This window comes from Vipera berus (assembly GCF_964194415.1).
Source record: "Vipera berus genome assembly, chromosome: 6".
Classification (NCBI taxonomy): Eukaryota; Metazoa; Chordata; class Lepidosauria; order Squamata; family Viperidae; genus Vipera; species Vipera berus.
The window spans coordinates 37170986-37184985 of NC_138208.1; the positions used below are offsets into that span (position 1 = coordinate 37170986).

General features: G+C 39.8%; 2 protein-coding genes across 2 annotated transcripts in view; one reads left to right on the forward strand and one right to left on the reverse strand.

Annotated features, from left to right (window-relative positions):
* Nucleotides 1-14000, reverse strand: part of SLC38A1 (solute carrier family 38 member 1) — a 540785-nt gene that overhangs the window by 70115 nt on the left and 456670 nt on the right. The gene's annotated exons all lie outside the window — the stretch shown is intronic.
* The window catches only part of ARID2 (AT-rich interaction domain 2), a 182451-nt gene continuing 176303 nt past the window's right edge, over nt 7853-14000 (forward strand). The window contains exons 1-3 of the mRNA XM_081330945.1: nt 7853-8280; nt 8442-8535; nt 9590-9687. Coding sequence (XP_081187071.1) covers nt 8189-8280; nt 8442-8535; nt 9590-9687 — 284 coding nt within the window. The 5' untranslated portion in view covers nt 7853-8188. The remainder of the gene's footprint in view (nt 8281-8441; nt 8536-9589; nt 9688-14000) is intronic.

A 14000-nucleotide genomic window follows, 5' to 3' on the forward strand; every position in this document is an offset into this window, starting at 1 on the left:
TTATTCAAAATACTATAATATGCACCACATCAGTTTACTGACTTTCCTATCTATTCTATCTATTCTACCAGAATGAATCAGAAGGATTCATTCAGAAGAAGATTGTGATTTGAATCTCTTTCCCAGACAAACTGCCATTATGTAATGGCAGTTACATAATAGTTAAAACTTCTTCTCTTTTTTCCTCTTCAACATCCTGATAGGGAAGTTGTATATTCCATTTTCTGCACTTACTCAGGATGGATTGATTTAAATCAAGGCATTATAATCAATTAAAGAAGAAATACAGCTAATAACAATCTAATACAAATTGTCCCACTTAAAAGTAGTATATCTAGTGAGTAAATTGTTAATTTAAATTTTGGGAGGGAAAATGGAATGGTGGATCATCTTAAACATTTTGGAAGACTTTCCCTATTTACCCAGACAGACCATTTTTATAAGTATTTCCTACAATGTGTAATCTTACAAAAATATAAAACTGTACAGATAGTCCTCCACTTATAATCACAATGGAGTCCAGAATTTCAATCATAAGTCATTGCAGTCACAAGTTAAGACACACGTGATCTGTCCAGCTTTTGATTTTTGCCATGGAATGCCGCAACTTGTCATAATTGCAAACCAGCTACCAAGTACCCAAAAAGTGAACAGAAGAGTCATAATTTTGAGGATGAGTCATAAGTAGCTTTTTAAAAGTCCCTTTTAATTTTGAAACGTTATTAAAGAATCAATTGTAAGTCAAGAACTACCTTTAGGGATCTCTACACTAGAGAAGATTAACAATTTTTTTAACTCAATGTGCATAATAATTCCCATTCAGACATTAACTTTTAGAGCTATGATTATATCTCAATTTACTTAAGAAAAACTTAGTATTTTCTATTTTTTATTCATCATAATTTATTTGCATTGTTTCATTTTAAAGCAGAGGTCACCAACATTTGTCGGTTGGCGGACCGGAGGAAAAGGGAGGGGAAAGCACTTTACACACGTTCGTGCACGCACACACAGGGCTGTGAGCATGTGCATGCCACAAATGGGGTGGGGCTAGCACCCACGTGATACTAGCCCTGCCTCGTTCTTGCATGGCACAGCACATTTCTGTGCTCTGCAGTGTGACGGTGGCCGTTTTTGCAGCGCAGAGGCGGCCCATTTTTGTGTTCCACAGTGCGGCGGTGGCCCCTTTTCACACACTGCGTCATCCTGTTTTTGCACCCCACAGCCACAGCGCTAGCGCGAGGGTGTGTGCACACATACACGTACTGGTCAGCTTGTCTTGCAGCCTAGTGGCCAACCTGCCATGGCTCACTACCAGGCCGCGGCCCACAGGTTGGGGACCCCTGGTCTAGGTTGACTACTACTATTACTTTTGTTAATGAAAGGAGATCATATAGTGGAAATAAGATTGGTTTTGAAAAAATATGAAACATTCATTTCACTTTACATGACTGCTTTATTTTCTGGGCAAATTTTGATTATGGAAAAGTAGTCAAAATAACAAGATTATAAGTACAGTTGCCTTTCACTAATCATACTCTAAGCCTATCTAGTCATTGTATACTATACATTGTACATAGTACATTGTACTAATCATAACCTGTCTATCGAGTCATTGTATGTGTATACTTTTGAGAAGAAGCAACAAAATTTCATTTTTAATGTGTGCCAATGTGCCCACAGTAAAAAATGACAATAAAGGTTATCTATCATTGCATCTTAATATTGAGAACTGATTTTCATTTTTTTTCTTATTGTGTAATTATTAAAGGAAAAGACAACAGGAAAATATGACTTCTTGTTTTATTGCATCCTGCAACATGATGGAAATTTTTTGGCCATCTACTTTAAACAGACTGCCTTTCATCAATCTGTCATAGAAATCCATATCTCTACAGTCTGCGTTAATTTTCCTATCCCTTGAAGTTCACTGCCTATAAATACAGGCATTGTTGAGTGTAATGTGAACATTAGTGACTTGTTCTGTATTAGTTAAATTGATGTGAAGCTCTAAATCTGTTTATTAAGATGAGAGGCAGACATACTTCTTTCAGTGCTTTTAGCATCAGGTTGCTTGTAAAAATCTGTACATAGCTGTGTCCTACCTTAGATACTTAACACCATTACCTATAAAGCATCTACTACAGGGGTCCCTAACCTGTGGGCTTCAGCCCGGTAGTGGGCTGCGGCCTACTGGCCACCAGGCCCCACGACAGGCGGGCCAGTACACACGCGTGTGCACACACATACCCTCACTTGTCCTAGTGCCACAGCTGTGGAGCGCAAAAACGATGATGCACCACGGGACACAAAAACAGGCTGCTGCTGCACCTCAGGGCACGAAAATGGGACACTGCCGCACCTCAGGATATGAAAAAGGGATGCCCCTATCATGGGGCATGAAAACAGGCTGCTGCTGTGCCTCAGCACAAAAACGGGATGCCTCTGCACTGCAAGGCGTAAAAATGGCCGCTGCCATGCCACGGGACGCAGAAACAATGCACTGCGCTACACAAGAACGGGGCAGGGCTAGTGACTATCACGTGGGAGCTAGCCCCACCCCGTTTGTAGTGCACGCATGTAAAATGCTTCCCTCTCCTTTTTCCTCCGAACCACCAACTGATATAGGTTGGTGACCTCTAACCTAGACTATTACAATTGCTTTGTAAAAAAAAAATAAACCAGAATTTCTCATTAATGAGAAAGTAAGTAAGATTACTTCTACCTATCTAGTTCAACTTATTTACTTAACTTTTATACACAGTACATTACAATTTATTTAAATATACAAAAAATTGATTCACAGCCAAGTTTTCCAAAATAGCATTTTCAAGTTTTTAACAGGGTTACATATAAAAAAGAGGCCTTATCAATGGCATTTTACCATCTATTTCAGTGGTCTCCAACCTTTTTGGTTTGTCAGCCCGGAAAGGGAGGCAGGACCGCTACGTGTGTGCACGCAAATGGACCGCGCACATGTGCATGCAAAAATTACCTGTGCATGCACACACACAAATGGGCCATGCACAAGCGCATTCACACACGCAAACGGCTCTGCACATTTGCACGTGCAAACAGGGTTGCATGGGCACAAGTGTTGCAAATGGGGCAGCACACTAGCACTGGCATGCTATGGGCGGCACCAGTTCCGGTGTGATGCTCGGGGGCAGGGCAGTGATAGTGCCAGCAGGATGCTCAGGGCAGGGTGGTGCAAGCGCCAGAGGGATGCTTGGGGTGGCGCTAGCACGAGTGTGTGCGGGGGTGTGGAGGGGCATCCCTTCACGCGGCCCACAGGTTGGAGACCCCTGATCTAGTTGAATAAAATACCTACAAAAAATAGAAGATGTCTTTAAAATGCATATAGAAACTAGGAAAAATGCAGATTGTTAAAAGGAAATAACTCTTCTGCATATTTCCCCTGGATTAAACTGTACTGAAGCCAGCACTATTAACATACTCAATATCACATAGGAGCAAATTTCATAGATTCATTATTAATAAAGCAAGCAAATTTAAAATCAGTCACCAAATACCCAAAAACAAGCTGTGAGCAGCCCATACCTCAGAAAACCAAGAGGCACTTAAAACAAATTGCAAGCAGAAAGTAGCAGGCATTTTCACAAAACAAATGAAAAGTAGATACTGTTTCTACTAACAAAGCAGCCTCAGTAAGCTTCTTTCATATCCTTTTACAGTAATAAACATAACAAACAAGACTGAGGCAAAGTACCTGTGTGATCCCCTCATTTCTGTAAATTATAACAAGGATAACACTGGTAGAAAATTAACAATATACCAAACTAGCTTTTATTTTCATACTTACAGCAAATCAAATAAAATTACATCCTTTCATACAATCCAAGGCCCTTCATAACCTTTCATTTTAATATCTTTAAAATACTAGATGGATTTCATACCATTTGACAGCCTCTATTTCCCAACAATACAGCAGCTTCCATTTTTTTTACCCTTTACAAATTATTATCTTAGGATGGGAAGATAATTAGCACTGTAATAAGTAATGATCTCAAGAGTTTTGTATTGCTTTTTATTTTATTTTTTAAAAATCAAACCTTTAAAAATTCTGACAAAGACAAATGAGATTCTCAACACAGGCGCAGTTACATCTTACAAGCTTGCCAGCAGTGCAACTTAGAAAGCATCATTCTAACAAAGCGATATATTCAGAAAGGAGTAGTAAACCCCAAAGAAACAGAATCGTTCTAAATGTGACATCATGATTAATGATACAATCTAAAACCACTCATCCATCCTTCAGAAAAGAAAGACGCAGCTTCGGAAAGAAAGAGAACTAGGAGGAAAAGTTACAAGGGCTGAGCTAGTTAAAAAGCTGAAATAACCCGAGGCATGAAAGAAAACAAGCCAGAAAATAGCACAAGACAGTCGCTTATTTCATTCCACTGTTGTGACCGGCATCCAATTCCCCCAACCGTGTAAAGACCTACGTCGCGGCGGAAGGGGAGGAAGCCACTGATCGCGAGGCTGAACAGTTTCTGCCGGGTTAAGAAAATTCCACACGGCAAAGAAAAAAAGGCACGCATCCAAAGGGAGAAGGAAAGCAAAGGAGCCGCCAACCCAAACGACTCCCAAGCTAGAATAAGTCCTATCGAAGACGGGCGAAAGTACAACTGATTGTTCACAATCGTCCGGGTGGCTCTCGCTTGCTAGCTCCGCCTGCATCGGCTCTCGGGCTTTTACGTAAAGCCTCGTTGAAGGGCCGGGCGAGAGCGCTTACGAAGTGCTTCTCATCCCTCCCTCCCTCGTTCGCTTCGTGAACTGGCCACCGCCTTCTGCTCCCGTGCCCTATTAAGCAGAGCCGTCTCTGCTGACAGCTCTACGGGCACAAAATGGGGCTCCCTTCCCGTGGGCTCCGCCATTTTGTGAAGAGACGCCTCAAGCGATACTTGGCTTGGGGCCCGCCGCTGCAGCTTCCTCAGCCCGAGGATGCGGGCAGCGATAAGGCAAGAACGTCTGCTAGGGTCTTTGGAATGGTTGAATTAAAATGACCCCCTCCAGGGAATCCCCAGCTGACACTTACGTAAGGGACGTGCGCAATTGCTGCGCTCAGCCACAGAAACCCTTCTACTCGTGCTCTACGCAATTTGCCTATCCTCGCCTTGGCTGCTCCTGCCGCTAGAGTACACATAAACTGAAACTGACTCACTCACCTCTGCCAAACACCGGTGGGAGGGAGACCCCTAGTTTTTGAGTCATTCGAGGACTGTTGACAACTCTCCCGGAACGACTGAGCTTCCGTTTTTAATTGGGCACCGGTCACTTACAGTACTAGGTTGATGTTGAGCATTTCTGCAGGTATTATTAACCGGAGATACCTCCGCCTGAATACTGTCGCTAGAAGCAGAAGGTTATGTAGGAAAAATTTCTGCAGCGTTTCATATGGAAATTATACGAGAATTTAAAACATTTTTTAAAAAGCTGGTATGTGCTCCTTAAAGGGGTTTCACTACAATTATGATTATGTCGAAGGCAATTCTTATCAAGCATCTTATTACTTCATTATTTCTCGTTTTTCAATATGAAACTGCAGGCCAACTGAAAATTCATAGATTTTGACTTAGTTTCCTGAAGAAATGCAATCTAAATTTTAAAGGGAATATTGCTACCTTAGAGAGGTCCTTGGTGCTCTCTGAGCTTGCTTGTTTTCTTGTAGATGTTTCATTACCCAAACTAGGTAACATCACTGCTAGTAAAGAGTGCTGTTTGCAAGCTGACAGCAAAGAGCACTCTTTACTAGCACTGATGTTACCTAGTTTGGGTAATGAAACATCTACAAGAAAACAAGCAAGCTCCAAGGACCCGTCATGTCAACCCTGAGCTACAAATATTCTCCTTTGTTATTGGTATCTTTGACAGGATCTCTTAAGATCACAAACTACTGCAATCAGTTTGCAAACCAAATTGTACCAAATTAATGTGTCAAATTAATAGCATCGTGATGAGTTTTAGCCAACCACGTAAGAGAGAAACATGTTCCAGCTTTCAAATATCCACCTACAATATTGCATCCTCATCCGTGTTACCATGAATAAATTAAAAAGTAAAGAACAAAATTATAGCAACCAGCCTTGTTAGAATGCAATCATTTTATGGGCCTATATCCTTTAAATAGGAAAAGTCATAATTTTAAAATATGTATTACTGTAATTTGAATTATCAAGCTAACAACTATATTTACCTTCATTCATAACTATCTGAAAATCATATTTATGACTAAGGTCTCTCTTAATTTATGTCTGCTGCTCTAAGAGAACAAAAACATTCAATTCCATACACACAGGTTAAGAATTCTAATTTGAGCTACTATTGTGATTGTTTTCCCTTATTAATATTCTTCAGATAAATTATACCATTCCTACATATTTCCACATTGAAGTCAGTGAAGTAATTGAAACTGAATCCTAGGCAGTTGTGTATAAGATTAAAAATTTGGAAAGAAAAGCATGTAAACCAATCACTTATTCATTCTGAAAAACAAATCCCCTATTTTACTAATCACACAGTATATTATAATTGCTATAAATCAAGGTGAGGCACCTATAGCCTTTTAAAAGTTGCTGAGTCCAAGCCAATATGGCCATAGCAAGAAATACTAGGAAATGTGGTTTAGCAGGAGAGAATCCCAACTAATCAGAACATGATTAGTTATGCAACATTCAAGATGCACATGTTTGAATTAAGAAACCTTGAGCTTTGGCTATAATTTTTACCAGTAATATCTATATGATTACTGGACACTCCCCTCACACACATATATACAATATAATTAAGTATCATAGCATGAATTATCACAACAAATACTTTAGCACTAAGGGACAGAATCTGCCTTCTACAGTATTCTACAATATTTCAAGCATTCAAAGTGTTTCATCTTTTTACCTCCCATTGCAGGAGGCAGAATTGCAGAACAGATTTAGGCTTCATTATTATGCTCCATTTATCACGTGTGTTTGGTTTAATATATAGGCAATTTCTAAATATATTTTGTAACTTTTTAATTGTGAAATGTATTTTAGTGAGTTTCAAGAAATCATGTTTTATTAAACTTTTTAATATCTTATGAATCTCTCCTAATTTTAGGAGCCAGAATTCTCCAATGATATACAATCTGTGAAAATAGATGGGAATATGCATTATAAATAACTTCACTAAAATTTATCTTTTTATAAGTCTTATTAACTAATTATTACTAATTAAAGAAATACAGCAGATGTATTAAAAATACCTAGCTTTCCTCTTCCCCTATTTTTTTAATCTTTCAGTAAGTATTCCAGCTGTTTAAAGTTCGGGAGAATGGAACGTTTCCTCTGCCCCTAACCCTGGAACAACCGGTAGTAGCCCTTCCTCTGTCTCCTGCCTTTTCTTTCCGCCCGGCTTTGTGTGAAGTTTGCGGCACATTGCAGATGAGCCCTTAGCCGAGAGAGAAGCCTATTGTTCCCCGCCAGGAACTGCTCGTTGGCGGCCTGGCTTCTGCCATTTCGAAGCTGCCTTTTGCAGTGCCTCGGCTCACCGCTGGGGTTCGCTGTGTTGCGCTCTCGCCCAGGCAGCAGCACGGCTGCTTCAGATCTTTTTGTCTGAAGAGAGAGAAGTGAATCTTGCTGCCGCCGCCGCCGCCGTCGTACAGTGTGTATATGTGTGTGCGCGCGCGCGAGCGTATATGAGAGCGAGGGAGAGGGGAGATTTCATGGATTCGCGTCTGTAATACACATACACTGTCAGTACCTCACTCCAGCCTCCCCAACCCCCACCCTACCACAACACTAACCCAATTCATTGTGTGATCCAGCAGCACCATGTTGAGTCTCATGTGCAGGCTGGTTTGGTTGGGCTTGTGGTGCTGAGAGCAGCAGGCAGGCAGGCAGGCGGCGGCGGCGGCGGCAGCAGCAAGAATTACCGAGAGGTGCCCCTCTCCCTCCCTGTGCGTTGTGTGGAGACAGGACTCGCAATTACCACTCTCCGGCTTCTCTTATTCCTTTTAAAGTTTTCTTTCTTTCTTTTCTTAAACAAGCCCCTCTCCATGGCTGATCCCCGGCCGAGTACAGGAACCTGGATCTCTTAAAGGCAAGGAGGAGCTGCGGATTGTTGTTGTTTTTCTATTGGATTTTTTTAAGGAGACAAAACCCAAATCTTTTAAATCCGAGGGGGGAAAATGGCAAACTCGGCTGGTAAAAACCAACCAGACCATCGGAGAAAAGGACTCGCTTTTTTGGACGAGCTGCGGCAGTTTCACCACAGCAGAGGGTAAGGAAAATGGGGAGATGGAAGGGGATGGTGGTGGGGGAGGTTTTTTAAACCGACCGATTTTTAACTTCCAGCCCCTGCCCTGAAGGACGAGGCGGCCCCCTGCGAGGGGAGAAAAGGGGGGCAGAGTTGACAAGTTGTTTGTCTCTCTCTCTTGCCAGGTCTCCTTTTAAGAAGATCCCTGTGGTGAGTGGAAAGGAGCTGGATCTTCACGCTCTCTACACCCGAGTCACCACTTTAGGCGGATTTGGGAAGGTGAGTGGAAGTTTTCCTTCAGCTTTCCCTCCCACCAACCTCCCCTCGAAACTCTCTTCCGACCCTGGGGGAAAGGCGGGGGGGGGTCGGGATCGGTTGTTCTTCAAGCCGGCTTGGGAAGGAGGGAAGTGGAAGAGGGAAGCAGGCAAGGTAGGTTGGCGGCTCGGCCTTGTTGGGGAAGAGCCGAAAAGGGGAGATTCAGGGGTGCCGAAGGCAGCTTCTCGTGCCCCCTTTCCCTCTGCCCTCAATATTTGGCTCGTTACTCCTTTTCTGGGGAAAAGACGAGTGGAGGAGGTTGTGTTTGGAGGCAGTTTCTTCCGCTTGTGTGTGTGTGTGTGTGTGTGTACGTGTGTGTACGCGCCTCGCGCAGAGTCTGAGTGCAGTTTTAGTGGAACTCAAAATTAGCGGGCATGTTTAACATCGATAATCGGCAGGGAGTATGGGCTAGGAAATGATCCTCACTGCCGTGGGGGGGCCTTGACGCTGCTCTCGGAGCCCCTTCTGGGGAGAAATAACAAAAGGGGCAGCCAAGACGATGTGTAATCAAATAGCCATCTTTAGGCTTCAAGACTAGGGACAGAAATGTAGGCCTCAAAAGAAAGGCCTCTCTATATCTGTGGAGCTTGCGGAGGGGGGAGATTCAGCGGGACGGTTTTCTTGCACCTTCAGCCGGTGGGGGCGTCCCCCATCGAGATTTCCTTGGCTCATTTTCAACTTCTTTGGGTTTTAACGGACCGCGGGAGGATTTAAAAGCAGGCAACAGAGGAACTCCCGATTGGTTATTGTCCAGGCAGCGAAGACAAAAACAAACCTTTCTACAGAATAAAATCCGTTCACTTTCTCACTCCCCTGTAAAAGAAATGTAAAACACAAGAGGAGGAGCAATATTGTATCGCCGGTGACTGTCAGTAAGAATAGAAATTCCAGATCCTATCATTTTTTTAATCTTTATCATATTTGTTTGTTTCATGGCAGCCCTTTTGATGGTGACAATCAACGACGTTGTGTGTGTCTGTGTGTGGATTTGTGCATCTCCGTGTGTTGTTTTTGACAGGTGTCTGAGAAGAATCAGTGGGGAGAAATAGTGGAAGCATTTAACTTTCCCAGAAGTTGTTCTAATGCTGCCTTCGCTTTAAAACAGTATTACTTGCGGTAAGTACCATCAGGTCTCTTGAAGCAGTTGCACTAGGTTTTAAACAGTATTTCAATTTGTGTGAAGGTAAAAAATAATATCTTCACTTTCTAAAACATATTAAAATTGTGTTCTCTTGGCAGCTGAAAGGCTTTTATGGCTGAAGTTTTTGAGTTGTCTTTTATTTCTACCAGTATTAAATTTCAGGTGCACTGGGTGCACAAATATTTGTTGTAAGAAGCTTTTTATTAGTAACTTAGTATTTTAATTGCTTGCCTAAGAAAATATAAAGTACTGGGTTTTAAAAACTTCATTTTATATTTAATAATAAGGAAATGGCATTCTTGCTGTTTGAAGACACTGACATACAATTATTTTAAAGACTGCATGTACACATTGTTATTGAATATTGCTGGTCAAATGTTGGTTTAGTTGCATATAAATATAGAATTCTGTCTGTTTTTTAAAACATTCTTTAAATGGTTTCTGAAATGATTTTTAAATATTCAATTGCAATCCCAGTCGATTGGCTTCATATTTTTTTAAAAAAATAGTAAGAATTGTCATCATGGTGATTTCCTTCTGTTTTTTTTAAACACTGAAAGTACATTTACAGATTATATGGTAGTTTATACTGGAAGATGTGTTACTGTACTTTAGTTTAGAAATCCAATTCTATGAATTGTGGCCATTGTTTTAAAAAAGTAGAGTTTTGGAGGCTTGTAACATAAATATGAGAAGTTATCTCCCACCCCTGTCAATTTAGGAAGGAGCTGCTCGCACTTTTATGATATGCACATTCTAATAATTTAAAATCAGTCTGTTGAAAAATTATTCTGATTGAGAAAATGCAATTTTATTGGTACAGTTATTAATGGTTGTCCTAGATTGACTTCCAATTGGAAGCTCCAGAGTTCACAGCCATAGTGCAGAAACAGTTACTGAGTTATCAGAAAGTAGGTCCGTGCAAATATAGTTTTGTATATTTACTTTTTGCAGTTTTGTACTTTTATTTCTAAGCAATCTAACAATATTAAAGAACTTAATCCATAATTTTTAAAACATCTTTTATCAAGCAGTAGTCAATGCTGATCAATAAATTGAGCCACATGATTTATATGCTATTAGAGAGAATGAATATTAAGATGCCTTTTCATGAGCTTCAAAGTTAGTACAAAATTAAGCCATTGTAATTGCAATTTTATACCCAGTTGTCCAAAACTAGCACTGAGACACAATTAGCATCCTTGACTGAGAATTTACTTTTCTTTAATCTCAGTGATCATTTTGAATTTTCTTCTCTCTAAAACATTGTTTGAAAATCCAGTTTTGTATTGCATTCTTTTAATAGATCTAGCTTAAAATATTTGGTCCCAGTATTTTCTTAGTGGTTTTTATGTAGTAGGAATATATCAAGAACATATCTGAATGTTGTAATATTCTAACAATTTTAAATGAGTTTTGTTGTTTCAGATTCTTCTTTATTCAAAGCAGACATATCCACTGAATTCTTGGGATTTCCATATAGTTTGATAGTGATTAGATACTATTAGATCAATATTATATTAGATCGATATTAGAAAATAAAAGTGGCTTTTAATATTGTTCTTTGCAAGAGTATTTATAAGGAAACTTCAGTAGCTCCTGAATGGAGAAAGCTGTAAAGAGGAAGAAAAATTATTCATGAATTTATTTCACAAATTTAACAATATTTTAAACCTTTTGAGGATTAACTTGAACAATCTTTCATTTTCATATGTTTGAATAATTGTAGTAACATAAACTTTATATTCTGATACTTGTGTTATAGTGTGATCAACCTACATTCTAAAGCTTACTTTTCCCACTTCAATGCCATATCATACATTGATTTTATTGATTAGAGCAGAGGTCTCCAACCTTTCCTAGCTCACGGACTGGAGGGAAGCAGAGCACCTTTAAAATTGGTGCATGCACACGGATGGGGCCACGCACACTGGCACGGCAAAAGCGGCCCCGTTTGTGCATGCGGCATGTGTTGATACCGTGCACCCCCTGCAGTGGTTAGCAGCCCATTTGCACATGCGCAAATGGGCTGCGGATACTCGTCCCATGCTAGCAGCCCCCTTTGCATGTGCAAACGGGGCCGTAGGCGCTAGCTAGCACAAGTGGGAATGCACACCCATGTGTGCGCACACTGGCCAGCCATTTCCACGGCCTGGTCAAGAGCCTGCAGCCTGATCCCGGGCCGCGGCCCATAAGTTGGGGACCCCTGGATTACAGGTTTACCTCTTATATAAATCTGTAATTATTTTTCATTATACAGATACACAGTGGCTTCTTTTCACCTAATTCTCAGGTGAACAATTGTGCTTTATTTTATGAAAGGATCTTTGACAAGTTGAAAAGTTCTTTTCAGAAAGAGACACTTCATTCTTAAGCTGAACATATTTGCATGACTTTATTTTTAAACTTGATATCCTCTTTCTTCTTTGACTCACTGTAAATTAAATGAGAATCTTCTCATTTTATGTTGGCAAGAGCAACTCGGTGCAATATATTGGGTTGAGAAAAAAATGGTTTTCCCAAAGTCACCTGGTGTGTGCTTTCATGCTTTAGGTTAGATAGGAACTTTGTTGAACTAGTCCAACACCTTAACTATCGTATCACACTGGCTATCTTTCCAGATAGTGGGTTTTGCTTCTACTACTGGTAAGTGTCACAGATAAATTTGCTTAACACATCTGCAAGCCACAGAGCAAAAATACCAAATTTATATTGAAAAATATTATGTAATGCTAGCCACATTATTCATAAGCATTTTTTATTTATCATCACATTTTTGTTCATTGTTCATCTAAGGACAGTGTAATAATGAATGACATAACAAAAATGCTTTTTGTAAGTGTCCGTAATCCTCCTTTTCATGGATCTCTATAAGTAGATATTAGCCATTCAGATATTGGCTTTTGATACATGGTTTTAAAGTACTCTATGATGATAGAAGTATGACTGGCATTACAGATGCTTAGAATGTTTTAGAATGGTATAAGCTTCCCCATGAAAGCATAAGCTAGGAGAAGTGAAAATATACATCAACCATTGATCAAATATTTTATGAACAAATTAGGTATTCTATTCATGTCTTGAGTACCTTTTAATATTGTGTTATATAGTTAAAAGTATGTCAAATTAATATTTATGTTAGATTAGGATTACAGCCAGCATGGTTCAATAAAGGAACACTAAATTTAAAGTTTAGTTATTTATCAAATTTATATTTTGTAGAACTGGATAAAATGTAATTGTTCTGAACAGGTTGATGTATTTAAAATAGAGTTTCATAGTTGCTGACTTATTGATTATTATTTTCGTGACTGCCTTTTTTCTTCCTTTAATACTAGATGTAGAATTTCCAATATGTGCTATATCTCTCAAGTAAAAAAAACAGAATTGCCTCAGAAAGATTTTCTGCTATTTTACTGGCTTATGGAACTGAAATTATTTAGGAGAGGAGTATATAATTGAGAGTTTTCTGTTTTTCAGCATCCTGAGGGATGCTCTTTCCTACTAAGTGAGCAAATATGCAATGATAAAACGGCTGGTATCTCTAATCTCTTTTAGAACATATCTACTTGATTTGTATTTCCCATTCCAAATAATAGAACATATAAATACCATGAGTATTTTTTAATGTGTGAATGGCTTCAGCAATCTATATGTTATGCTCTGATAAATGAAGGATTGACAATCATGGTTCTGGAGTGCTGGGAAAATCATTTGTGTGAGCAGTGAGGAATTTTTATAGCTGTTTCTAAAACAAATTGAAATATAATGAAAGTTATTTAATTAGTAATAATACTCAAGGTATCTCCCCTTAGGAGCTGAGGGGGTCATGGACCAGAAGTCAGGTCTTCACTGTGCTAGCCCCTCTACTCTGAAATACATTATCCCAGAAAGGTACCTAGCCCCATTAATGCTGATATTTTACAGAACTGTGAAAACATTTTTTTCAAGCAGGTTTTCAAAGCTTAATGGTGATTGAGCTGTGTCTGTTCCTTTTATGCTTTGGCAGGAGGTATTTGCATTGAGAGAGTTTTGTTATATTGGTTGTTTTTATATTTTTGAACATCACAAATCCGATTATATGGGCAGTATAGAAATAATTTTCAAGGGCACAATGGTTCAGCAGTTAAAGACACCAAGCTTGTCAGCTGGAAAGCTGACAGCCTAGGTTGGAGACAGCGGGGTGAGCTCCCATTACTTACCCCAGCTCCGACCCACCTATCAGTTCGAAAGTATGCAAATGTGAATAGAAATGTCCACTTCGGAGGAAAAGTAACAGCATTCTGTG